The sequence below is a fragment of the Conger conger genome, chromosome 11, assembly GCF_963514075.1.
Source record: "Conger conger chromosome 11, fConCon1.1, whole genome shotgun sequence".
NCBI classification, from domain to species: domain Eukaryota; kingdom Metazoa; phylum Chordata; class Actinopteri; order Anguilliformes; family Congridae; genus Conger; species Conger conger.
This window is the reverse complement of record NC_083770.1, coordinates 7,204,336-7,230,081: the sequence shown is the minus strand read 5'-3', so window position 1 is coordinate 7,230,081 and position 25,746 is coordinate 7,204,336. Positions and strand designations below refer to the sequence as shown.

General features: G+C 45.3%; 1 protein-coding gene across 1 annotated transcript in view; it reads left to right on the top strand.

Moving 5' to 3' along the window:
• The window catches only part of grid2 (glutamate receptor, ionotropic, delta 2), a 243,616-nt gene that overhangs the window by 122,167 nt on the left and 95,703 nt on the right, over positions 1–25,746 (top strand). Inside the window, exons 9-10 of the mRNA XM_061260515.1 lie at positions 6,392–6,589; positions 14,438–14,750. Of these exons, the coding sequence (XP_061116499.1) occupies positions 6,392–6,589; positions 14,438–14,750 (511 nt within the window). The remainder of the gene's footprint in view (positions 1–6,391; positions 6,590–14,437; positions 14,751–25,746) is intronic.

Below are 25,746 nucleotides of genomic sequence, written 5' to 3'. Positions count from 1 at the left end.
GGGGTTAGTGGGGTTACCGGGGCTGCGGGGTTAGCGGGGTTAGCGGGGCTGCGGGGTTAGCGGGGCTGGGGGGTTAGTGGGGTTAGCGGGGCTGCGGGGTTAGTGGGGCTGGGGGGTTAGTGGGGTTAGTGGGGCTGGGGGGTTAGTGGGGCTGGGGGGTTAGCGGGGTTAGCGGGGTTAGCGGGGTTAGCGGGGTTAGCGGGGCTGCGGGGTTAGCGGGGTTAGCGGGGTTAGTGGGGTTAGTGGGGCTGGGGGGTTAGCGGGGTTAGTGGGGTTAGTGGGGCTGGGGGGTTAGCGGGGTTAGTGGGGTTAGTGGGGCTGGGGGGTTAGCGGGGTTAGTGGGGTTAGGGGGCTGGGGGGTTAGTGGGGTTAGTGGGGTTAGTGGGGCTGGGGGGTTAGTGGGGTTAGTGGGGCTGGGGGGTTAGCGGGGCTGGGGGGTTAGCGGGGCTGGGGGGTTAGTGGGGTTAGTAGGGCTGGGGGGTTAGTGGGGCTGGGGGGTTAGTGGGGCTGGGGGGTTAGCGGGGTTAGGGGGCTGGGGGGTTAGTGGGGTTAGTGGGGTTAGTGGGGCTGGGGGGTTAGTGGGGCTGGGGGGTTAGCGGGGTTAGTGGGGTTAGTGGGGCTGGGGGGTTAGCGGGGTTAGTGGGGTTAGTGGGGCTGGGGGGTTAGTGGGGTTAGTGGGGCTGGGGGGTTAGCGGGGCTGGGGGGTTAGCGGGGCTGGGGGGTTAGTGGGGTTAGTAGGGCTGGGGGGTTAGTGGGGCTGGGGGGTTAGTGGGGCTGGGGGGTTAGCGGGGTTAGGGGGCTGGGGGGTTAGTGGGGTTAGTGGGGTTAGTGGGGCTGGGGGGTTAGTGGGGTTAGCGGGGCTGGGGGGTTAGTGGGGTTAGCGGGGCTGGGGGGTTAGTGGGGTTAGGGGGCTGGGGGGTTAGTGGGGTTAGCGGGGCTGGGGGGTTAGCGGGGTTAGCGGGGTTAGTGGGGTTAGCGGGGCTGACCGTAGGGGCTGATGGATGGTGCCTGGCGGCCGCGGTGGAGCTTGGCATGCGTGTCCACTCTCGCGCTAATAGCTTATTGAGCGTCGGGGGCCGGCACGGATTAGAAAGCCCCGGCTTAATGCGCACCCCCGCACGCGGTCAATAACGCCCCCCTCCGTAATAAATCGGCCTGACATATTCCCAGAAACACTGCGGTCATCAATAGGGATTTATGAAGGAAAATGAGAAAAATAAATTTGAGGGGTTTTGCGGGCGCCTGCCGGGCGGTGAAGGCACTCGGTGACGGTGTGCACGCGGACATCACCCTTCCTCTCGGGATGAGGGCGATGTGGACTTCCTGTCCGCAGTGGGAGGTCTAAGATGGAGGACGGGTCACCCTGAGAATTTTTCGTCACCATACACTGCACACCAACTTTGTGTGAGCGTGGACTTCCTTCTCTCCCTCTCTCTCCCTCACTCTCTCTCTCCCTCTCTCTCCCTCACTCTCCCTCACTCTCCCTCACTTTCTCTCTCTCCCTCTCTCTCTCCCTCTCAGTCTCTCTCTCTCTCTCTCTCTCTCTCTCTGTCAAGTGCAGGTTGGGAGAGAGGGGGGTAGGGATGATGTGTGAACATGACACTTGATGGAGCTCTGTCTGTCTGTCTGTCTGGCTGTCAATCACATTCATCCTGGCAGCTTCAGTTTTTGGCAGTTCTGCCGGATCAACACAGTCTGCACTCAGCCCCTGTCCTCACCCTCTCTCAGTATCTTTCACATGTACTGTAGATGATGTGAATGATACCATTAAGATTGGAGCGCTGAAGCAAATTATTTCTTTAAAAACAATATTCTTTTTAAGTTGTATTCTTTTTAATAATGTTTATACTGGGCATGTGATGCCTCATCATTGTAAACCGCAATATATTGCCACCAAATTGTAATATACGCGTGTTGTGATACTATTTGAGTTTTTTCTGAATGGCATCGATTTTGGGGGAACGATGGTTCAGACTTAATGAATTTTATTTTTCACAAAAAAGGAGGGGAAAGTAAACTACTTTCTGTAGTTTTCCAGTGACTTCATAGCCTCCTCTCTTAGGGGAGACATGGCTCTCTTTACATCCACATTAAAATTCTCTTTCTGTTTCAAATAATAATATACATGTAAATGCAATCTCTAATAGTAGCAATATTGACCACACACCAACAATAATCAAATATCAAAGGTCTTGGAAGGTAATTGCTACTAGATTGAGATTTAATCAAGGCTCTTTGCACTTAATAATTTGTTGAAGGGGTATGGGAGTTTATCAGTTTAGGGCCCAAAACATTCATTGACCATTGGAATAACCTTCTGTCAATGTGCCAAGTTTTGTAAAAAGCAATCAGGCCAGAACTGAAGAAACAAAACAAGAGAATATAGTTTAATAAAAAAATACAGGGGAATGCAATGGGGTGCTTGGCCCTCTAATAATAATATTTCTCCATTGAACTTTTGCTGTCTGTAATTCAGAAACAGTAATTGTGCGGTGAGCACGGGCTGCCCGCTGTGTTGTGTCAGTAAATGGCAGAGTGGCGGCCCAATCTGCAGTCAGTGCGGTGTCTTGTGCTTCTGCCAGCAAATTACATCATTTTCCCAAGCCATTCCAGAGTGAAGATATGAATCAGTTTGCAGAACACAGATCGTAATTGTTTTTATTACGAAATGACAGTGAGCTTCTCAGCCTTCCCTCCCTCCCTCGCTCTCTCCCTCACTCTCTCTCCCTCTCCCCCTCCTTCTCTCTCTCTTTCTCCCCCTCCTTCTCTCTCTCTCCCCCCTCCTTCTCTCTCTCTCTCTCTCTCTCTATCTCACTGTCTATCTCTCTCTACAAGATAAATAATGAATACCTAAATAATTAAATAAATACATACATATTTGCAATGACAATAAAAGCATGTGTAAAAATGTCTATATTCTGTCTCTCTCTCTCTCAGACTGTGTCTGTTTGTCAGGATGCTTTATATTTCAATTTTGCTTCATTAATGTTAATTCGTATTAATTTGCTTCATAAATACATGTGTACTGCTAAACCCTATAGATTTGACCAGAAAAAAACACAACATAAATATCTTTCAGTCCCTGATGCCTGACAGTCACATTCTGTCGTTCTATCTCAGGGCTGTTCCAGCTGCCAGGCCTCTGTTTGCACTGGAGTCACCACAACTATCAATCTCTGACAGGGACAATATATCCCCATGTCACTTCTGCATAGTGTGTAATAACAATAATAAATCAAGCAGGAATTATCCTTTGCCTCGTAATTTCACTTCATATAATGCCCCAGTGTTTTGCTGTGAAATCTTTATTTGATTTATGGTTCAGTTGACTCCGAGGCTTGTTACTATTAAGAGGTGCCTGGTTAATGAGCTCCAAAAGCAGAAAACCGAGAGGATTTGTTCTGTGCTTCCCTTTTTCCTATTGATTTAGAAGTTTATCACACTTTTTGTGCTAATAGGCAAGTGTTAGCAGGTTAGTTTCATCTTAAGGTTTCGTATTTTAAGTTTATGCACAGTATATACACACACAACACACACTTTCTCTCATACATACACTCAATGCCCACTTTATTAGGTAAATGCAGCTCAAACTCAGGACACTAGCTCATTTATGCAAATATTCAATCAGCCAATCATGTGGCAGCAACTCAATGCATCAAAGCATGCAGATATGGGCAAGTGGTTCAGTTGTTGTTCAGATCAAACATCGGAATGGGGAATGATTGAATGATTATTGGTGCCAGATGGGGTGGTTTGAGTATCGCATGCAATTTTCATGCACAACAGTCCCTAGAGTTCATAGATTAATGGTGCAAAAAAACATCAAGTGAGTAGCAGTTCTGAGGGTGGAAATGCCTTGTAAATGAGAACGGAGAGAGGAAAATAGTAGACTAGTTCAAGCTGACTGGAAGCTGACAACCATGGATTACAACAGTGGTATGCAGAAGAGCATCTCTAAACACAAAACATGTTAAACCTTGCAGTGGCCGGGTTACAGCAGTAGAAGACCATTAAGCCCAAAAAAGTAAGTCAAATAAATACGAAATTAAGTCACTGAGTATATGTGTCCTGCCAGCGGCCACAATACTGCATTCCAAAACCCAGCTCCTCGGCCTGAAAACCTGGCCTCTTTATGAGGCCTGTGATTAGGTACCGGGCCACAGCTCCAGTGATTACAATGAATCCCAGCTGTGGCACTGCCTCTGTGCAGGGCCAATGCTGCCCCCTGCTGACCAGCACCCAAATTCCAGGCACCACAGCACATACAAGTACACACAGAGGCCACCCTATCGGTGTAGGCAGGATCCAGGCACCACAGCACATTCAAGTACACACAGAGGCCACCCTATCGGTGTAGACAGGATCCAGGCACCACAGCACATTCAAGTACACACAGAGGCCACCCTATCGGTCTAGACAGGATCCAGGCACCACAGCACATTCAAGTACACACAGAGGCCACCCTATCGGTCTAGACAGGAACACGCATCAGCGGCAGGTGTCTAACCATTACTGCTGTCTGGGTATCAGAAGGGTATTTTTATGAGCATTCATACCCTGGGGATATTTTGGTGATAAAGATGGGAGTTCAGTAGGACACATACAGTAACTTCCTGTTACGGGCATCCCATCCGCGTCGGCGGGTTCCACGAGATGACATCGCCATATATAACGGTCTTAAAGCAGCCGGCCATGGCGCGCGCGTGAGGGTATATCAAGCACGCGTGGCACAGGCCAGCTGTCTGTCGCGCGGAGGAGAGATACAGGGGCCCTGCGGTGTGAATGTTAAGCACAATTTGTACGTGATGTCGTCATGCTGCGGGTGTTCTTCTGAGATATCCTCACACATTGCCGGGAAAGGCCGAGGTGGGGCTGAGCTTACTCCCGAGTGTCTATACAGCCTTCCAAAAATATTTTAAAAATATATACGTTTATTTCTTTCTCAAGGGACTCTCAAGGGACATTTTATGAAAATCCATGGACCTTGCTTCATTCATGACTGCTAAACTGGAACAGTTCATGAAAATTTTGCAATAAAAGTCGCCAACTTGCGGATGTTCCCGACGCAGCCATGAACAGAAAATTAGAATGCAAGCACACACTTTATATTCACCTACAAATACTGTATATTCACCTTCATTAAAAATGATGCACGCTCACACACATACTCACCATGTTCACTGTATTCACACCTTGTGTGCTCGCATGCAGATGCTAATTCATGTTTTGATAGTCGCAGCATGTCTTTAGGTTCACTGTTAAAGGAACAATGTCACAACGCTCAGCTTCAATTTTCAGTTTCTCCAGCTGTGAGACTGTCAAACCTGACAGATGGAGTCAAGTCCCTGTGTGTTTCCTATCACTGTCACTGAACTGAAACATGCTGTGTGAAACACAAATTTATGTGTATCTGCTGTAAAAGTGCGTGCTATTACTGTTAAGAGAATTTTATGTGAGTAATGAACATATTTGCCACCATGCCGTGCAAAAGCAAAACAAGCATGCATTTTAGCAGATGCTATACTTGCACGTTAGATTACTATTATATTTATACCCAGTGAGATGCGTAAGTATTTGGACAGTGAGACAATTTTAAAGGGCTGTGATTCATATGGATGTAAATACCATGCCCTCAAATTAAAGTGTGGACTGTACATTTTAATTTGAGGGTATTTACATCCATAAGGAGTAAACTGTGTAGGAATTACAGCCCTTTAAAAATCCTGACACTGTCCAAATACTTATGGACCTCACTGTACATCTATGCATAAACACGGTCTAGAACTGAAACCTCCGTATCAAATATGCAAAACATGTGAAAACGTTATTATCTATGGAGATTGTAATCTTGTTTAATTTTCAGTTACTGTTTAACGCTCTTGTAAACCGTGTTTAGCCAGTTGTCTCAAATGCTTTCCTATGATTGTTCAGCTGCCACCAATAGCATTTTAAAGCGCTCTCTTTTAACCGGAAAAAAATCATTTGGTTGTTTGGGGGTTTGCGTTTGCGGCTCGAGCTGGCAGCACATTGTGCTGAATGATCCTTTACTAAGCTACGCGCTATGCCTTCACAGGTGCCTTAGGAAATGATTCAATTTGGATGGAAGCTAAAGCAGGCATTTAACTGTAGCACATATGAAACGAAGTACTGTAGAGATGACGATTGAATCCACGGTGTGTTTAAAATGGTGCTTAATGGCCAATCTTTGGTAAATACTGATTTTGCGAGCGCCCCCCAGTAAGCCATTCTTTAATTTGCGATAATGTCCCCAGCTGTGCAAGCCCCGCGTTTGTGAGCAGCCACTAAATAAATACACAGCATTGCTTTTGTGACACGGTCCCTAACTTAACGGGTTTACAGCACAGTCTCCAACGCTTTTCTCCCTCTGCAGGAAGAGCCCTTTGTGATGGTGTCGGAGAACGTCCTTGGAAAGCCAAAGAAATACCAAGGGTTCTCCATAGATGTGCTGGACGCTCTTTCCAATTACCTGGGATTCAAGTACGAGATCTACATCGCTCCTGACCACAAGTACGGGAGCCAGCAGGCAGACGGGGTCTGGAACGGGCTGATCGGAGAGCTGGTCTCCAAGGTGAGGGCCAAAACACGCACACTTAGATTACATTATTGGCATTTGGCAGACGCTCTTATCCAGAGTGACGTACAGCTGAACGACTGACAGCGACCTACACGAGTGTGCAGCCCCTAGCTATGCTGCTCAGTTGCATCCTCTCTCTAATGCAAACGAGCTATTATAACTAAAACACTGTGCTGTCTGCTTGTAGATGCAGCTTGCTTTAGTATTAATGCAACCAACAGTCACCAGTATTACACAGACAATATGAGTGAACAGGCTCTTCCCGTCAGACCGACCTGACCACTAGCAGCACTCGCCAGCTTCATTTTTCATTCAATTTCATTCAATTCAGTTTTGGTCAATTCTGTTGGTTTTGACCAAACTTTGAAAGCGGTTGATCCCTTGCACTGCTCAGACACGTCTTACCCCGATCAGCCTCGTGGTGGCGCTATAACAGGCCGCAACACATTTTTGGCCCATAACTCTTCGACCGTTTGGGCCAAGATTTAAAATGATTTTTTTCCACAGATTCCTTGGTTCCAGGTGAACAAAAATCCTCTTGGACCTAAACATAGTATGTAGGGTGCTGTTTAGAGGAAAAGGGAGCATTGCGGCCCACATACACTCAGTGAGCATTTTAATAGGTAGACCTGTGCACCAGCTAATGCCAATATTTAATCAGCCAATCATGTGGCAGCAACTAAATGCATAAAAGCATGCATACGTGATCAAGAGGTTGAGCTGTTCTCCAGACCAAATGTCAGAATGGGGAAGAAATGTGATCTAAGTCACTTTGTCCATGGAATGATTGTTGGTGACAGACGGGGTGTTTTTGAGTATCTCAGAAACGGCTAATCTCCTGGGATTTTCAGGCACAGCAGTCTATAGAGTTTGCTGTGTGAAAAACCAAAAAACATCCTGTGAGCAGCAGTTCTGCAGACAGAAACACCTTGTTAATGAGAGAGGTCAGAGCAGAGGGCAAAGCTGGTCAAAGCCAGCAGGAAGGTGAAAGTAGCACAAATAACCACACATTACAACAGTGGTATGCAGAAGAGCAGCAGCAGGCTACAGCAGCAGTTAGCATGTTTTAAAAATGAGTCTAATAAGCACCGAATAAAGTGCTTACTGAGTTGCTGATACATGCTTCTGGCCTTCATGACTTGCGCCATCTCACACTTTAGCCACATTTCTTGAATGATCGTTGACGATTATTCTTGCTTCCCTTTAAGAACGGTTTGGCCGTGACTTAATCTGCAAGCCAGCCGACATTGGTGCCTGTTGATCAGCCAGTGAGCTCATTCAGCCGGAGTAGCTGGAGGGAACAAAGACCAGCCTTCTCACTGACCCTCCATGTCAGGCATCGCCCTCCACTGGTTCAGAGGGCGCCTGAAGATATTTCACTGATCAAACACACGCAGAATTTCTCTTTCGGGTCAGTGTTCGACGGGGGGGAAAAAAAGTGATAGTTGCGCCAAGGTCACTGCTCATCTGCAGGCTTTTCTGGGCGCTGGCATTAAGTGGGTGTGATGGGGCCCGGAGCATTTGTCTGAAGGATGCGAAATGGAGGAACGCGGGGGGAACATTAGTGTTTTAATGATCTGCAACACAAACTCAGCGTGCGCTGGTATTACCGGGAAGCCTGATGATGAAATTCAATAACAAATATTTATGTGAGATAAACATTCTCTCATAACGTCAAACGGATATTTATTCGTATGCCGATGTGGATGCATGCAGCGGAACTTCGGTGTCTCAGGATGAAACTCAACTCTGAAACGTTCGCAGCTTTGAAAGTGATGTCATTCCATTTTTTTTAAATGCGAATCTAAAATTACTTTTTTAAAAATAGGCTAGTATAATTGTGTCGGTATAAACCTTAGTTTAAGTTAATAACCTAAATACTTTTCCATTTCTGTGACCCATTATCAATGACCTGTTTTGTGAAGTGCCTGATAGTGTTCTGGCTATTTATAAAAGGAAAGGGTAATTATTTTTAGTTCTTGCCTTTTTGTGCCATTTATAACGAGGAGCAATGCTTGAAGCCTGCTGGTACTCACCGGTTTGCAGTACGGCGCTTCTACCTTTTTACTCTTTGGAGTACCGTGACTCCTTGCACTTATTTTAACCAGTACTCTTTTCTGTCCCTGCCCAACCATCCTCTCTCCCCAGTAAAAGGCTGTTATAGTCAGTGGTAGTACCAGGGCTTGACGTGGGCTGGACCAGACCAGTACACCATACTGGGTCTTCTATATTTTGTTCAGAGCACCGGCATCAATTATTTTCCACTTCAAACCCTGACAAGGAGCATAAATATGTGTGAAAATGTGTGTGAAACTTCCACCTCCGTACCCCGTTCGGTTGACTTGTAAGTCCCGTTTGTGTCTCTGGGGTTATAGTGTGCTTTTGAACAGTCTGGGTAGCAGAGAATAATTGCTGTAGGCAGCTTGGAAGATATGCAAACACTGATTGAAAAGTTTCTGCATGATTTCTGATTGGCCAGTTTTTCAACTGCACAGAATGATTACCAACCAGTCCTGTTAAAATGACCAAAACTTGTCCTGTATGGACCTGTGTCCTCTATCGCGTAGTCTTTTGTGCCTTTTGTTCGACATCATTTGTCGCCAAAATAACGGCCTACACATAAGTGACTTTAACATCGAAAAACCTGCCTGCAAAGAGTCCACTGACACCCATTCACACCAGGACCCAGTACCCCGTGTGAAACAATGATTAATATAAGTGGATATAATTTCTGGAAATAATGAGAGGTAACAAGCGGAATTTCGGCGTGCATTAAGATGAAAGTGCAATAAAATGGGAGCAGGCACTGTGGTGCCCTGGTAAACACGATGAGAAACGGTCTGTTTGTTTGGAGCTCTGTGCTTTGGTAATTCGACTGGTCTAAGTGATGCATAGCCATCATTTATCAGGGAATGCACAAGGCCGAACTGGGAGCAGGGCTACAGCTCCTTCTCCATCCAGCGGAAGTTTGCGTTCCCCGCCTCGGATGCTTGTAAAACTAGTTGACGGGATGTTATTTAGGGCTCTTACGAGGGAATGCTTTGTTTCTCTGCCGGTCACATCAATCCAATAAACCGGAGGAATGATTGATTTCCATCCATAAATGGAAAAATATGGAAATGTTTATGGAAATATAAGCAAAATAGTCTTAAAATTGTTCTATTTTCCCGTTGGTCTCCTTCATGGCGGGAATTCATTGGAAATCTGTTTTTAACCTACCTTCACTGAAGTGTGATGAACCAGAACATACTTAATTAGCCAATGGGGCTAACCAAACTCGCTGTCTGTGAAAATGTCTTTAAATTATCAGTAATCTGCAGGAATTCTCTTCTCAGACTCATACACAGACTCTACGTAATCCAACAGGACTGCTCGTTCGGGTTCCTGTAGGTCTTCACTCCAACCCTTACAAAGCACACGTCAACAGCTGGAGATCTTGTTGAGCTGCTAAGTAGTAGAATTGGGTGAGCCAAATTGGGGTTGACGTGAAAATAGCAATGCTCTCTGAAGTCTCCCAGGTTTCATGCCAGGCCTAACAAACCACACCTCATTCAACAGCTAGAGCAGTGGTCCTCCCTCCTGGTCCTAGAGAGCCGCAGGGTGTGCTGGCTTTTGTTTTCACCTTAATATCAGCCACCAATTCAGACCCAGTAAACCAAGTGAGATGAGTTAATTGATCAATTAAGTGCTGAGTAACAGCAGAAGCCAGCACGCCAGCTCTCCAGGACCAGGAATGAGGACCACTGAGCTAGAGATCATGTAATTAGTAGAATCAGGTGTGCCAAATTAGGGTTGAAATGAAAACCTACTGGATGGTAGACAGCAAACCTACATACTTGCATACTAACTCGTACTAGATTTCTTCAGACTCTTTGTCATTGAAAGGTAGTATGAGTGGTGTGGGGTTTTGAACAAAGCCGCACTGCAGAATTTACAGTCAAACAGTTTGCACAGTCTGTGCTGAGATAATAACGCTCACAACAGACCGGCACTTTCCGCCCCTTGACAAGTGGAAGTGAAAGCTTTGAACAGCTGGAGGTCAGCAGAGCATTTTCAGGGCCATTACACTCCACCCCCTCGCTGTTTTTTTTTCATTCCAGAACATTCCCAACCTGCTTCCGTCACCTAAGGCTATCACCATTGGAAGTCTCCTTCTTAACATGTTCACAGTTGGGGGAGTATGCACAACTGTTGTAGTTTATCTCCCAATCCAGGGAGATGACTCTGGCCATGAAGTGGGAAAAAAAGAAAAACATTCTGACCGCAATATCCGTTCGTTTTGCTCTCTGAACGATTTTTTCCTTCCCCCCCCAAAGATGTCTTCCCACAATCCAATCTCCTAATACTGCTATTATCATTATTTAAATCCTCAGACATTCAAATTTCTATAGAGACCATTTCTAAAGCACTGCTGTTCATTTTTTTCTCCCCCAGAGTTCAGGGATTTTTAGCGTAATAAAAATATGAGAATTCCAAGGTCATGTTTTTTCAATTTTTTAAATGAAAGACTTCTCGGGAATAGATTTCACAAGTGCAGAGCTGAAGGGAATGTGTTGAAAGGCTCGCTTTGTAGTTCTCTCTCTTTTTTATCAGTAAAGCACACCGGGATACCTTAATGCATGCACACACACTCACACACACACACACACACACACACACTCACACACACACTCACACACACATACACACACACACACTCACACATACATACACACACACACTCACACACACTCACACACACATACGCACGCACACACTTACACACACTCACACACACACACATACCCACACACACACACACATACACACTCACACACACTCACACACACATACACACACACACTCACACACTCACTCACACACATACACACACACACACATACTCACACACACACACATACCCACACACACACACATACACAGCCCTTTGCTCTATCCAAAATGGCGGCCGGTTCCTTCAGAACTAGCTTTGACATTCTGGTAAAACCCAGAGGGCATCATTAGCTTGGAGTCAGACATACATGGAAAACATTCCACTTTAATATACAGTTAATTTCACATGTATCTCATTACTGACCAAAGATTAAAACACAATTTAGTGACAGACACCCCTCGTTGATAATGAGATGGGCCCCAGGCTGCTTTTTTCTCAGTCTGAGCTTCAGAGACACGGCGATGCTCTCTGCTGTCGTCCAGTGACCAGGGAAAAGGCACACTCACCACACGCCTGCTGGTGTCTCCCGGGCTCTCCCAGAGCATGCTGGGAATTGTACGTCCCCGCATATTTTTCACACGCTGCGTAAGTCGCAATTTCTGCCCGTTTAAGCATTTTGTTTCCTTACCGGACCATGAAATTAGCCGATTTAGTCAACTGTGAATTAATTGTGTGTTGGGGGGGGGGGAGTAACATCAGTGATTCATACTATATGAAGTAATTCTCACCGACGATTTATTATTTTTTTGCTCCTTAAGCTTCACAGAAAACCAATTTGCTTGGTGATAGGTTGGTGCCAATTTATAAAATCGTTATTTTTCTGGACCTGTGGCCAGACGTTCCCGGCTGTGGTGGCCATGCTTGGGGAAGCCACAGAGATACTACTTACCATTACTGCCGCCTGTTGAAATGCACAAATGATTTAGTTAAGGGTGCAAGAGTATATTAACTTGCTAATATACATTTTGTGCCTGGGTGACTAAAAAATGCTAATTAGCATCAGCAGTTTTATGTTTTCAGTTCAAAACAAGTGGAGGAGAACCTTTAAAATCAAGAATAAAAACAGGGGGCACACGTTTTCACACTGTTTATACACACACATACACACACACACACACATACACACACACACATACGCATACACACAGACTTACACACTCACACATACACACACACACACACACACACATGCACACACATGATATTCAGAGAAGTGCTCATGAAGCATCCATAGGGTTTTTGGAGTGGCCCCATATGATTGGCTCTTTGCGGTTCCCTTAGCCAGGGCGATTGTGGGTAACAGAAGGCCAGCAGGATGGTGCAGCATGGCCGCAGGTCTCCCTGAGAGCCTCTTGTGCATTCATTCTGAGATGCTGCGCACCTCACACAGAACATGAGCACCTACGACCTCTTACAGAACGAGAGGTCTACGTCGTCACGGTGACTCTCACAAACCCACCCTCGACTCCCCCGCTCGCTGGGCGACGCACCGCCACAGACTGACAGAATTCTCCGGAAGCGTGTCATTTTTCAGTCTGAACCGTGAATCTCGCCAAGTTACACGGCCCCCACAACCCTCACTAATGCAGTTTATTAAAAATATGTACATTTAAGCCCTTTAGCAACACTCCAGGATTATTTCGCTCCAGAGAAGAACCCTTTTAGTTCTTTATGGGAAAAGTCTATCATAGGTGTAAAGTGACAGAAATAAAAACCATTTTGCCTTACAAAGAACCCTTCAACTAGATTGGGTTCTTCTATGGAATCACAGGGAGCCATTTTTTTCCGAGGGGGCTTTCTGTTTTTCTGTTTACTGTAATATGTGGGACATGCCCGACTACTGTCGTCCAAGGAAGTACTGTAGATAACTTTCTATATTCATGTTGAGAGACAACAGAGGATAACGAAGAAGATCAAACTTGAGACAGCCTGTAGCATATAGCCGCATATAACATAGGGGCTAAGGTGCTTCACTGGAATCTGGAAGGTTGGTGGTTCTTCCAATGCAGTGCAATTGTTGGTCCTGGGTCTTAACCCCACATTGCTCCAGGCCCCTGCTTAGTCTATTCAACTGTAAGTTGCTTTGGATAAAAGCTTGAGCTAAATAATGTCAGGTAATTAATAATAAAATTGCTAATGTTGATTGAATGACCTCTATTACTCCTGAATTGAATGGCACATTGCCTTTTTGTTTGTTTGCCTGAGAAAAGACCTTTATTTTCTGGAAAAATAACTGAAAGTACTTGGAAAAAATCTATAAAAACTCTCTCGCTAGGACGTTGCGTTCTTTGTAGGACTAAAAGTGAATGCTTAATTTGAAGAATTTCATTGAAACTTTTTTCAGAGCTTAAACAAGACACTTAAAAAAGAATAGCAAGCGCCAATTAGATATACTCTTGAAATGATAACTGTGAGGTGAACTGCTGATACTCTTCAGAGAGCTCCCTGAAGGGCCTTTTCAAAAGGCGGGAGATAAAGAGAGACCACGGCGACGGCTGGTTTCGGGCCGGCACTGCTGTTCTCTGAGCCCGACTGGCACGCTGCTGTTCTCTGAGCCCGACTGGCACCGCTGTTCTCTGAGCCCGACTGGCACCGCTGTTCTCTGAGCCCGACTGGCACCGCTGCTGTTCTCTGAGCCCGACCGGCCCTCCGTCCCCCTCCATTTTGTTTCATTACATTACATTACATTACATTACATTAATGGCATTTGGCAGACGCTCTTATCCAGAGCGACATACAACAAAGTGCAAAGTGCATACCCATAACCAGGGACAAGTGCGCTGAAAGACCCTAGAGGGAAGTACAATTTCAACTATTTCCTCCTTTGCTAACCCCCTGGGTTTTGTCCCCTCCTTTGCCAACCCCCTGGGTTTTGTTCCCTCCTTTGCTAAGCCCCTGGGTTTTGTTCCCTCCTTTGCTAACCCCCTGGGTTTTGTTCCCTCCTTTGCTAACCCCCTGGGTTTTGTTCCCTCCTTTGCTAAGCCCCTGGGTTTTGTTCCCTCCTTTGCTAACCCCCTGGGTTTTGTTCCCTCCTTTGCTAACCCCCTGGGTTTTGTTCCCTCCTTTGCTAACCCCCTGGGTTTTGTTCCCTCCTTTGCTAACCCCCTGGGTTTTGTTCCCTCCCGTAGCGGGCGGACGTGGGGCTGTCGGCGCTGACCATCACCCCGGAGCGCGAGAGCGTGGTGGACTTCACCACGCGCTACATGGACTACTCGGTGGGCGTGCTGCTGCGCAAGGCCGAGCGCACCGTGGACATGTTCGCCTGCCTGGCGCCCTTCGACCTCTCGCTGTGGGCCTGCATCGCCGGCACCGTGCTGCTGGTGGGCCTGCTGGTGTACCTGCTCAACTGGCTGAACCCCCCGCGGCTGCCCATGGGCTCCGTCTCCTCCACCACGCTCTACAACTCCATGTGGTTCGTCTACGGCTCCTTCGTCCAGCAAGGTAGGGCCCGGCAACGTTTCCATTTCATTTTTTATGTTTTTTTTATTTATTATTTATTATTTTTATTTACCAGGGAGAGTGCGCATGAATCAACATTTTCAGTTTCCACATCAATGTAAATGCACCAGAGCTGTTGGCGCAGAGCTAGTTTTCATCTGTAGTCACTAACCTGCATGTCCTTGGACTGTGGGAGGAAAGCCACACAGACACGGTGGAGAACTTGCAAACTCCACGCAGAGAGGACATTTTCCGTTTCCACATCAATGTAAATGCGCCAGAGTTAGCTAATAAGCTCATTTTCTGTCTGTCTATCTGTAGTCCTGAACCTGCATGTCTTTGGACTGTGGGAGAGAAGTAAGGTGACCTTGAGTGTCTAGAAAGGTGCCACTTCAAATAAAATGTATTATTACTATTATTGTAGTGGAGTACCTGGAGGAAACCGACTCAGACACGAGGAGAACATGCAAACTCCACACTCAGGACCTTCTTGTTGAGAGGCACCATGCCAACAGACTAATTTTAGAGTCTGTCAATTTCCTGGTGTTTACTGGGAAATACCAGGGACCTATTAGGAAACTATTTTCATTTTAGAGGTAAATGCTATGAAATTGGCTGTAAAACATAATTACCTAGTACTTACATATGGTACTTTATGTTTTTGTTTTTTTTACAGTTAATTTATTTATTTAAATGGGACAGAGCATAGAAATCGACATATGTGCAAAAAGCACCAGAGTTGGCTTGAGAGCTAATGGTCCCTATTACAAGACATTGAATCGTTTTTACCACTGAAATCAGTGGAGTTACCTAATGATTACAGTACACATGTGACTGTGTATTTACCCAATAGATACTGTGTAATTAACAGGCTGTTAACAAGCCTTACCGAACATTTGCTTTCTTTATGTTCTTTCTCACCTATATGCAAAATGTTTGTTCAAATCATATAGGTTGATTTGTGTGTTTTACTAAATGACAGATAAAGAAAACATATTAATTTGTACATGATTATGACCCCTTTTATGTAGCTATACTCATTACTAGTTCAAAACATTAGAATTTTATGGAGCTCATAAGAATTTTATATGAATAATATATCCTTGTATATAAAAGGGGCCATAATAATGGAAAGGTTATAATCATATAATATGTTTTTATATATTTCACTTTGGAAAACAAACTAACAAAAGCTACTCAGCGACTTATATGGTTTTTACAAACGCATATGGGCAGCGTTGGAGTTTCTGATTGTGGTCGGTTTGAGGGAGTGTGGAGAAGCCCATCGGACGTGTTATTCCTCCGCTCCGTTTCCCCCCCGCGGTCCAGCGGTAGAGCCTACGTACACTTTGACCCAGCCTTTGCGGGCAGACGCCCAGACAAGCAGATGGGGTTGCCAGTGCAAAACGAGACGAGTGCCTCCCTCCGAATGTATGTCTGATTCTGCGCTGACCTGCTGAGCCGGTGAACACAACCCGTACTGCCACGGTCTGGTCAGGGTCAACGCCAGACTGCGCAGTTCCTCCATACACTATCCCGCTGAGGAAAACAGCTCACGCTAGTAGGTTTTGAAACAGCTGGTCGCTCGACCTGGTTTTAGCTGGTTGACCAGTTTAGACCAGCTCCCAGTTTCACATGGTTTGACCAGCTCAAGCTATGTTTTACTACAGGGTGAGCTGGGTGACCAGTTACCAGCTTGGAAAAGTTACCAGAGCTTCCTGGTTGACCAGCTCATACCTAGCTAGATCAACTTATGACCAGCTCAGTCATGGAGATTGACCAGCTCATACCCAGCTGGACCAGCTTATGACCAGCTCAGTCATGGAGATTGACCAGCTCATACCCAGCTTGATCAGTTTATGGCCAGCTTGACCAGCTTAAAGCTGGATTTTACAGCAGGCTAGAAAGGTGTCTAAACATGATGAGTCAGTAGCCCGAGGCATTCGCTTTTAAAATGAGGATTTGTTTGGGTGTGACGGGGTGGCGCTGATGGAGGCTGAGATTAGTTAGAGACAGGGGTGAGAGATAGAGGAAGCAGAGAGTTAAGAGAGCTCCTTTAAGTATGTGTATTTATCTTTATGTTGAGCTCATTCCCGTACTTTATTCTAATGTGTGTAGAGACATGGATTTTGCTCTCGAGTTAACAGACGCCATTTGTAAAGACGACTGCGTTGCACTCAGGCATTATCTGCTCCCTTCCGCAGGATTAATGCCACATGATCTCGCACTGATGTTTCACGCCCTGCAAATCGGTTCACAAATACCAAATCCTCGATAAACACCATCCCACGATGACATTCCGCAGTTGCGAGGAGAAATATAATAGATATAAAATATGAACAGATATATTATGCCACGTAATGTAATATTAACTAATAGATGTATTTACACATAATCTGTGGGCAAACCGCAAACATAATGCAGCAGCAGATGTTATAGTTAGGGTTATTTATGTAACATTAACATTATTAATTGAGCATAGAGACACAAAAACATTTCATGTGTTGGGGAGTCTCAGTTTTGGTTAATGTACTATTATTAGTGTTATCTTCAACCGCTGGGGCGGATGTTAAGTTTTGGGAACACAGAGGCCATTTTTCAGTGGTCAGAACATTCAGTCACAAATTAGTGTGAGAACAGGCTCGATTAATGATAACATCGATGGCCTTCATTTTAAATGACTCTTCTTTTCATCATAATTAAGATTATTAGTAATACGATTTGTTATTCAAACTGGAATCATTAACACGACCATGCTTCAAGCTAAACAGTTGAATAATTAATTTGATCGCCTGTCCAGAGGGACTATGAGCTGGGAGCAGACATGCAAACACTTGTGCACAGACCCACATATTGGTACAGATGCTCACATTGAAATAAGCCGGCATACCTGCACACAAGAATTCACACGTGCACCCACACACACACACGCGCACGCACATACACACACACGCACGCACTCACACACAAACATGAACACACAAAAGCATGTGCACACACACATGCTCACACACAAACATGCATGCACATGCACACTCTCGCTCTCTCTCACAAACACACACATACATGCACACATTTACCTACACACAAACTCATGCACACATGCTTGCACATCCACCAATACATGGACACACTAATCCACTAATATCCACTAATACTGGACACACACACACACACATACAAATACACACACACACACAAACATGCAAGCACATGCACACACACATTCTGTCACTCACACACACACATGCGAATACACACACACACACACACACACACACACACACACACGTTTTTGGGGGGAGAAGCTTTTTAAACTGACAAAACTTTTTAGGAGAGGGATTGAATAAATCTGAATAAATACTGACACACCAGCGTACATTTGCATTAGTTATGGTGCTTTAATGTCTTGAATGTTGACAGCAAGCGAAAAAGTTTTTCTAGCTTTTTGCTTCATCTGATGAGTATCACAAGAAACAGTCAGTACAAATAAGCAGCTTTCTTAGACGAGGTAAGAAAGGTATGCGGAATGATCTGGATAAGGATTTCAGTCTGACCCACTTTTCTACAATTAGAGAAGTAGACGCCAGACTCACTTTCTCTGTCCTTCTGCCGTAGGGAAAATTCAAATGATGATATATAGCTATTTTTATTCATCTTTGAGCAAGACATTTAAATTCCCTGGTTAACATTTCTCTCAAACCATGTTCTTCCTGAAATCACCCAATCTTGACCTTTTATTAATGATTTTTTTTCAGAAGATCCGTTGAAAATAACACCCCTGTCCCCTGCAAACAATACGATATAAAATGGAGTCTCATTCACGGTCTTGCATGACCAAAAAATAAATCTAACAACGGATCCAAGACCACGCTTCACATTTGGATACTTTAAACCGAAAGTAGCCAATAATGTTTTGTCTGCTCTATCCAGCTATTTTCCAGCTATTTTTAGTGATGGCAATATTGTTAAAAGTCATTATCAAATGACTATTAATTGATGTGTATAAATGTAGGTATGGAAATGCCGTCAAGTCAAAGGTTCTCACTCATAGTTGTTCAAGGAGCTAACAGGTTTTAGCTGGCAAATAAGATATACGGCTGTAGTGTGATAATGCAGGAAAGGCTCTTGACAGTTAGGAGAGCGGGGGAGGTGGAGAAGGGTTTGAGTAGTGAAAATATCAGGTGGGAGGGAGGGGGTGAGATCGGAGACGGCATGAGGGTGCCACATAGCCTTTTCCACCGGCCAGAGGTTTTCAGAAGTAATTAAGGCGGCAAAATCAAGTTACCCGACCCGTGCTCCTTCACCCAAGGAGGCACGCACACTCAGTCCGATCTGGAGCCGGCAGGGCGGGGGCAGAAAGAGAGGAGAGGGGCGTGGGCGTTTGAGAACAGTTGACAGTAGACGTGTCATTATCGGAGGAGGTGTTGCTGACGGATAGATGACAAGCTTAAATGTTAAACTCCCCGTCTCCCAGAACCTTCCGCTCGTCGACGACAGCCGAGGTTGGGTTCCCGGCGGTGGTTTTTTTAATCACAAAATCTAACGCAAACAGACGACGGACCGGAGCCAGGATGGCGGTGGAAACTGCAGCGTTCGGCAGAATGCGGCGCTCTGAGTCTGTCCACCTCTCTCTTTTGGCGGTGGCACCTCGGCTCCAGTGTGGGTGTGGGGGGGGGGACAGAGTGGGGGGGGAACAGAGTGGGGGGGATCAGCCGGTCGCCAGACTCTAAAGGCAATCAAAAGCCCAGAATCAATACTCCATACCCAACGCTTTCTTATACCTGCAATTGGGAAGCGATTGAATACACCGGGATAATCAGAAACAGCTGAGAAGCCACCTGTCCGATTATTTTTGGTCCCATGTATAAAACGGGATGTAATTGCATCGCCCGATAGGAATGTATAATACCCTCAAATTAATGGTGACACTTTAACTTCATATTCATTGTTTCATTTCAAATCCAACGTGCTGGAGTGCAGAGCCAAGAGAAAAATAAATTCTACTGCTGTCCAAATACTTATGGTCTGCACTGTATGCCGCTAATCTCGGGTAGCGGCTGTTTTTCCGGATAGAGGGGCCAGCCCGTCTGGTGCTCATCTGGCTGTGGGCAGGTCAGCGGCGGGCCTGGCCAGGGGCTTGGGGACTGCATGTCACTCCGCTCAGGAACTGTCAAGAAGGGCAGCGTGTCACGTCACATAGTGTTTCCTGTTGGCCGCTGTCAGTCCTGCTATCCAAGCATATCAAAAGCATGCGTGTCCAAACCCATAATGTCCCATCATGTCCAAATCGCTCGGTGAGGAGGTGACATGGTCCTCCCTGGTATTACAGATTACAGGCCTTTCTCTACACCTGCGTTCTTTTAAAAAAACGAATTATGACAGAGGCCACAAATTAGTGGTCTTCTGCTGCTGTAGCCTATCCACATCGAGTTTTGACTTGTGTGTTCAGAGATGCTCTTCTGCATACAGCTGTTCATTTGAGATATTGTTGCCTTCCAGTTTAAACCACTCTGGCCTTCTCCTCTGACCTAACGAGCGGTTCTGCCCACAGAACTGCCACAAACTGCATGGTTTTTGTTTTTCACACCATTCTCTGTAAACCGTTGTGTGTGAAAATCCCAGGAGATCAGCAGCTTCTGAGATACTCAAACCACCCTGCCTGACATGAACAATCATCCCATGGTCAAAGTCACTTGTATCACATTTCCTCCCCATTCCGATGTTTGGTCTGAACAACAACTAGGACCTGTTGTCTGGACCTGTTGTCTGAACAACAACTGGACCTGTTGCCCATGTCTACATGCTTTCATGCATTGTGATGCTGCCACATGATTGGCTGATTGGATATTGGCCTTGATGAGACGGTGTACAGGTCTAGCTAATGAAGTGGTCACTGAGTGTACACAATGCTGGGACCTGTTATTCTGTCTGTTTTGGGTAGTGTGCTGTACAGATACAGGCCAGGATATCATCTTAGTTTTTATTTCATGTGAATGTATTTCTTTTCGCAGTTATGAACAAAGTAAAAATATGTCTATAGGAGGCTGTGGTTGGTCACCAGACCACCAGAGCTCTGACACCAGTTTCAGGTTTAGTTCACAGCTGGGGCACTGTCGCCTGAATTGATATTCTGTGTGAATTGCTTCAGTAAAACAGTGAAACATCCAGCTGTATCAATCTGTTTTAACTGCTCCAGTAAAGAGCGTCATGCTAAGTGTCTGCTAAATGCTAAGTGTTTTTTCTCTCTTCAGCATATGAGTCTAAGGCATTGTACAGATATTACACATAAGTGCACATAATTGGTCGGCCTATAGTCTAATGGCTAAGATACATAACTGGGAAAGTTGGTGGTTTTCTGTTGGTAAACAGTTGTGCTCTTGAGCAAGGTCCTTAACCCCACATTGCTCCAGGGGGTATTGTCCCCCCCGCTTAGTCGAATCAACTGTAAGTCGCTTTGGATAAAAGATTCAGCTAAATAACTATCATGTAATACTCAAGGTATTACAGCCCTGATGCTCAACAATCCAAAAAGCAGTGAGGCAAGGTTTCCTGTATGGCACATTTTCGACACAGTTGAAATAAGGTTGTGCAGACTTGGGGAGCTATTTGTACAACCACTCACCCCCTGCTCCCCCTCCTCCTCAGACACCCGCAGTCTTTTTACGGAAACAAGGCACGACACCTGATGGCCAGGAGGGCTAGCCTCTGTCATCTCTTTCATCTCACCTTATCAGCTCCCAAACTTTCATCCTCCATTAGGATTCAGAGGAGACCACCTCTCCAGCCACACACACGCTCACCGACAAAAAGCTTTACCGCTCCCGTGTCCTCCCTACCCCTCTGCTTTTTTTGGGGGGGGATCGGTGCTTAGGAGGGACCTTTTAAGAGCTTTGAAGAACCGGCCGTTTTTTTTTTTTTGTGCAGGACCCTCATAGCGAAGGCTAAAAAACGCAATAAACCTTTTCTGCGGCGATTTTCAGGGGTCGTTATCGCCGGCACACAGGGCCCCGGCGCCTCTCTGGTGTCCCGGGGAGCCGGGGGGGATTTGCGCGGCCTGGCATTAGCGCCTGGCATTAGCCTTTAATCCGGCCCGGCCACGAGAGGACGGCCCGGCCGCTCTCCGCCGCGCTGTCAGCACACGGAGCGCACGGCCATGTCCTGTGCGTCCGGGCCAGAGAGAGCTGTGGGGTACAGCAGCACCGGCTATGGTAAATGCCTGCGTCTATATAGCGCCTTTGTCCAAAGCGCTGTGCAATTAATGCTTCTCATACACACACTCATATACCGACGGCATTTGGCTGCCATGCCAGGCACCAACCAGCTCGTCAGGAGCATTTGGGGGTTGGGTGTCTTGCTCAGGGACACTTCGACACACCCGTTGCGGGATCGAACCGGCAACCCTTCGACTGCCAGACGACTGCTCTTACCTCCTGAGCCAATGTCGCCCGTTGCAGCCACAAGATACTCAGTGACCGCTTTATTGACTTATTTTTTCTGACAAAATGCATTCAGAGATGCTTATTTGTTATTTGAATCCTGACCATTCTCCTCTTGCCCGCAGAACTGCTCTACATTGGATGTTTTTTGGGTTTTTTTTCACCATTCTCTGTAAACTGTGCATGGAAATTGCGGCAATATTAAACCACCTCATCTGGCACCAACAATCATTCCATGGTCACTAAGATCATATCTGTTGTAGAAGTCTACCTAATAAATTGGTCACTGAGAGTACATGTTCAAAATGTACGTTTTTGTAATGTTTTGGAGTCGGTTTTTTGTAATGTTTTTCCCAAAATTTTGAAAGTCAGTTTTTCTATTTAAATTACAAGTCAAGATTATTGTATCAGCATTACGATGTTCAGTTAAGAAAGTTTGAATCACACATTTGTGATCTTATACCCGAAACACCCAGGGAAAAGATTTGGTTAGATGTACATTTGGTTGTGTGTACAATTGTAAATATGCCTTATAAGGGCCATTGACTTGAGAGTATGTGTGTGTATGTGTGTGTGTTACGTCCAAGTTCCCCGGGGTTCATTTTCAATTACTTACCCTTTTCCCAGAAAACATAATCAATTTCAAGCTCCAGCTGGGACGAACAGGGTGATATGCAGCTCATTCACTGCGGACTTCAGAACTAGACATTTGCGCACGCGAACACACACGCGCCCATACACACACACACACACACTCACACCACTAAGGTGCTGTTTTTTGAATAATTGTGGAAGAAATATGAAACGTTGTTCGCGCTTGTTGGATGTGCGTATGAAACAGACGGAAATGCTGTTGGTGGAGGGGAAAAGGGTGTCCTTCTCCCCGGAGTTGCAGGCCAAGCGCGAGATCAGCGACCTCCCGCTTCTGAAGCCCTCTCTCTCCTGATCGGCCCGCGCTCGCGAACAGCGGCGGCTCAGGGAACGTTCTGGAACTTCCAGCCGGCCGCGTAATTACCGCCGGCCGATCAGCGGCGGTCCCGATGCCCGGCTCTCGCTCCGGGGCCGGTGACCTCACGGCCCGTATTCCCAGCCGTCCGCGACGCACCGGCGCGCGGCTGAGAGAGGAGGAACAGACCCCCCCTCGTCCCCTCGTCCCACCACCACCACCACCAGGATGAACCCACTCTCAGTCCTGACAAGTTTATTTGTTTGACCTGACAGGGGACCCCCACGTGAAAGAAGCTTTGGAAACGATTGCAATCTCCCGGGCTTATCTTTTTCTGCCCGGTGATGGATGTCGCCGAGTTGGGGCTCGATGTTAAAACGTCGTCCGGAAAGAAAACGAAAGGCGGCCGTTCCCACGGCGAGCTAATTCGCTGCGTTCAACCATCTGCCGCCCAGAGAGAGAGAGTCCATTTTCCTTTAAGCCCGTTATCCCTCACTTTTACGCAAACTTAAGAGGCCGCTGGTTTGAAGGGTGATTTCGATTGTTCTGGAAGGTAACTAACCTTAACGGCTTAAGCGAACATCGGGCTGAATAAGTCCGGAATAGGTATCATCACAGGTGTGTGGTGATGGGTCACTATTAAGAAATCATGGGGAATATTGTACTGTAAACATAATGATTATTCACAAAGCAGTGACTCTCTGTGTCTCATAGCTGTCAGCTGTAGTTCAGCAGTATTTTATTTTTGTATTTATTCGTTTTATTTTACTATTTTATTCTTAATTGAAGGAAATAGCTCAGCTAGTTGATAAGGTCATAAGGTGACATGAATGCGTGTTCATTAAAAGATATATTTCAATCAAATTTTTAACTGGCAAAATGCTTTTAATACTGACATGTGAAGGTGTCAACATGACATTAAGGGGAAAATGTCATGTTGACATTTGTTAATATTTATGTTTTTACAAGGTTTTGTTTTTGGTAATTGGACATCTGGGCCTGTGGAGTAAAACAGAATTAGGTTCTAGAATTGACCCAACAATATTGACCGAAGCGAAGTCAGAATCTTCCCAAATAGCAAGACTCGGGGGAATTAATTACTTTGCATACTTTTACACGCCGCCTTATTTAGACCACATTCAGAATGCCTTGTCCAATTTTTGTCACTATACTACAAAGAGATGTCAAAGTGAAGACAATAATCCTGGTGCTTAAACAAAGAGGATTAAAGCACTTAAACTCTTTGGTCTTAAATATTTATTCTTACAGAGGGTAATGAAAGCATGGCTCTGTTTATCAGTATTATTTTTTCATACGAATGCATCAGAAGTCCTTTATTATTCATGAATATGGGCTGAAGTTGAATTTTTCTTTCATTGAAAGAGTGTCAGATGAATGTTCTCAGAGTTGCGGACTCGTCGGCTCAGATGGTGTCATGTGGAATTTCAAGCCACAGATGTTTTTAAAATGATACTGTAGAGTGTAAACCCTCCCTTATACAGACACATAGACCAATTATCGTCCTGACACTTATTCTTCAAGATCCTCTTTCAGCTAAACTAGCTTTATCCTTTGAATTTGAGCCAAATTGAGCCATTTGTGATTTTGTTTTTGTGATTGAAGTCGCTTTGATGCCAGTGCTTAAATCACTGTGTTGTTTCAGATACGAAACATGAAACATGAAAACCAAAGATGTCTTGATTGTTTTTACCGAAAAAAACATTTGAACATTTTGCTTGAAACTTTACGTCCTTCCATGTGGACTTCCTAGTTGAATACCTGAGCTGCTAGCTGTTAGCGTGACCTACAGGCCCATGGAGGATGGCTATCCTCCGGTCGCGCATGTTAGAGATTTCTTCCCTTCGGGGAGTCTTCTGTTTTCTCACTACTGTTTGAGGGTTTTTCTCCCACACAGGAGACGTTTACCTCATATGCTATTTTGGGGCTGGTATTTCCCATTTTTTCCCTCCCTCCTGTTACTCTTTAAAGACTTAGACTGCTGTGAATTGAATTGAATTGAATTAAATTAAATTAAATTAAATTAAATTAAATTGAATTGAATTGAATTGAATTGAATTGAATTGAATTGAATTGAATTGAATCGAATCGAAATTAAAACTGACTTCACACAAAAACAATTTACACGCCGTCATTTTTTACTGAATTATATGTACATTTTTTATGTCTTTATTCAGTACAAATTCGCATCAGTGTAACTGATTGATTTTTTATGATCAATGGAATCAGTCCATTCAGTAAGTAATATTAATGTTAAAATTGTTATACGGTAGTTATTTTGGCATCTTATTGCACAGAATGGTCTAAGGATGGTATACGCAATTATATTCTAATTCTATAAAATTATTTTCAATGGGCTCAATTTGAATCCAAGTGTAAAACTGGTCATAAAATCTTAACATAATAGGAGGGTTAAGTCAGGCCTGTCATCACAAGTTTGAGTCTGGGTTAGGTACCCATTAGCAAATTAGTTATTACCAAGAGCCAACACATGTGGCTTCATCCTACTGGCTGGCTGAGTGAGGAGGCAACAGTTCCTCATTGGTTCCTCCAAATAGTGCACCACGTTGCCACAGGCTCCTGGTTTCCCAAGTCC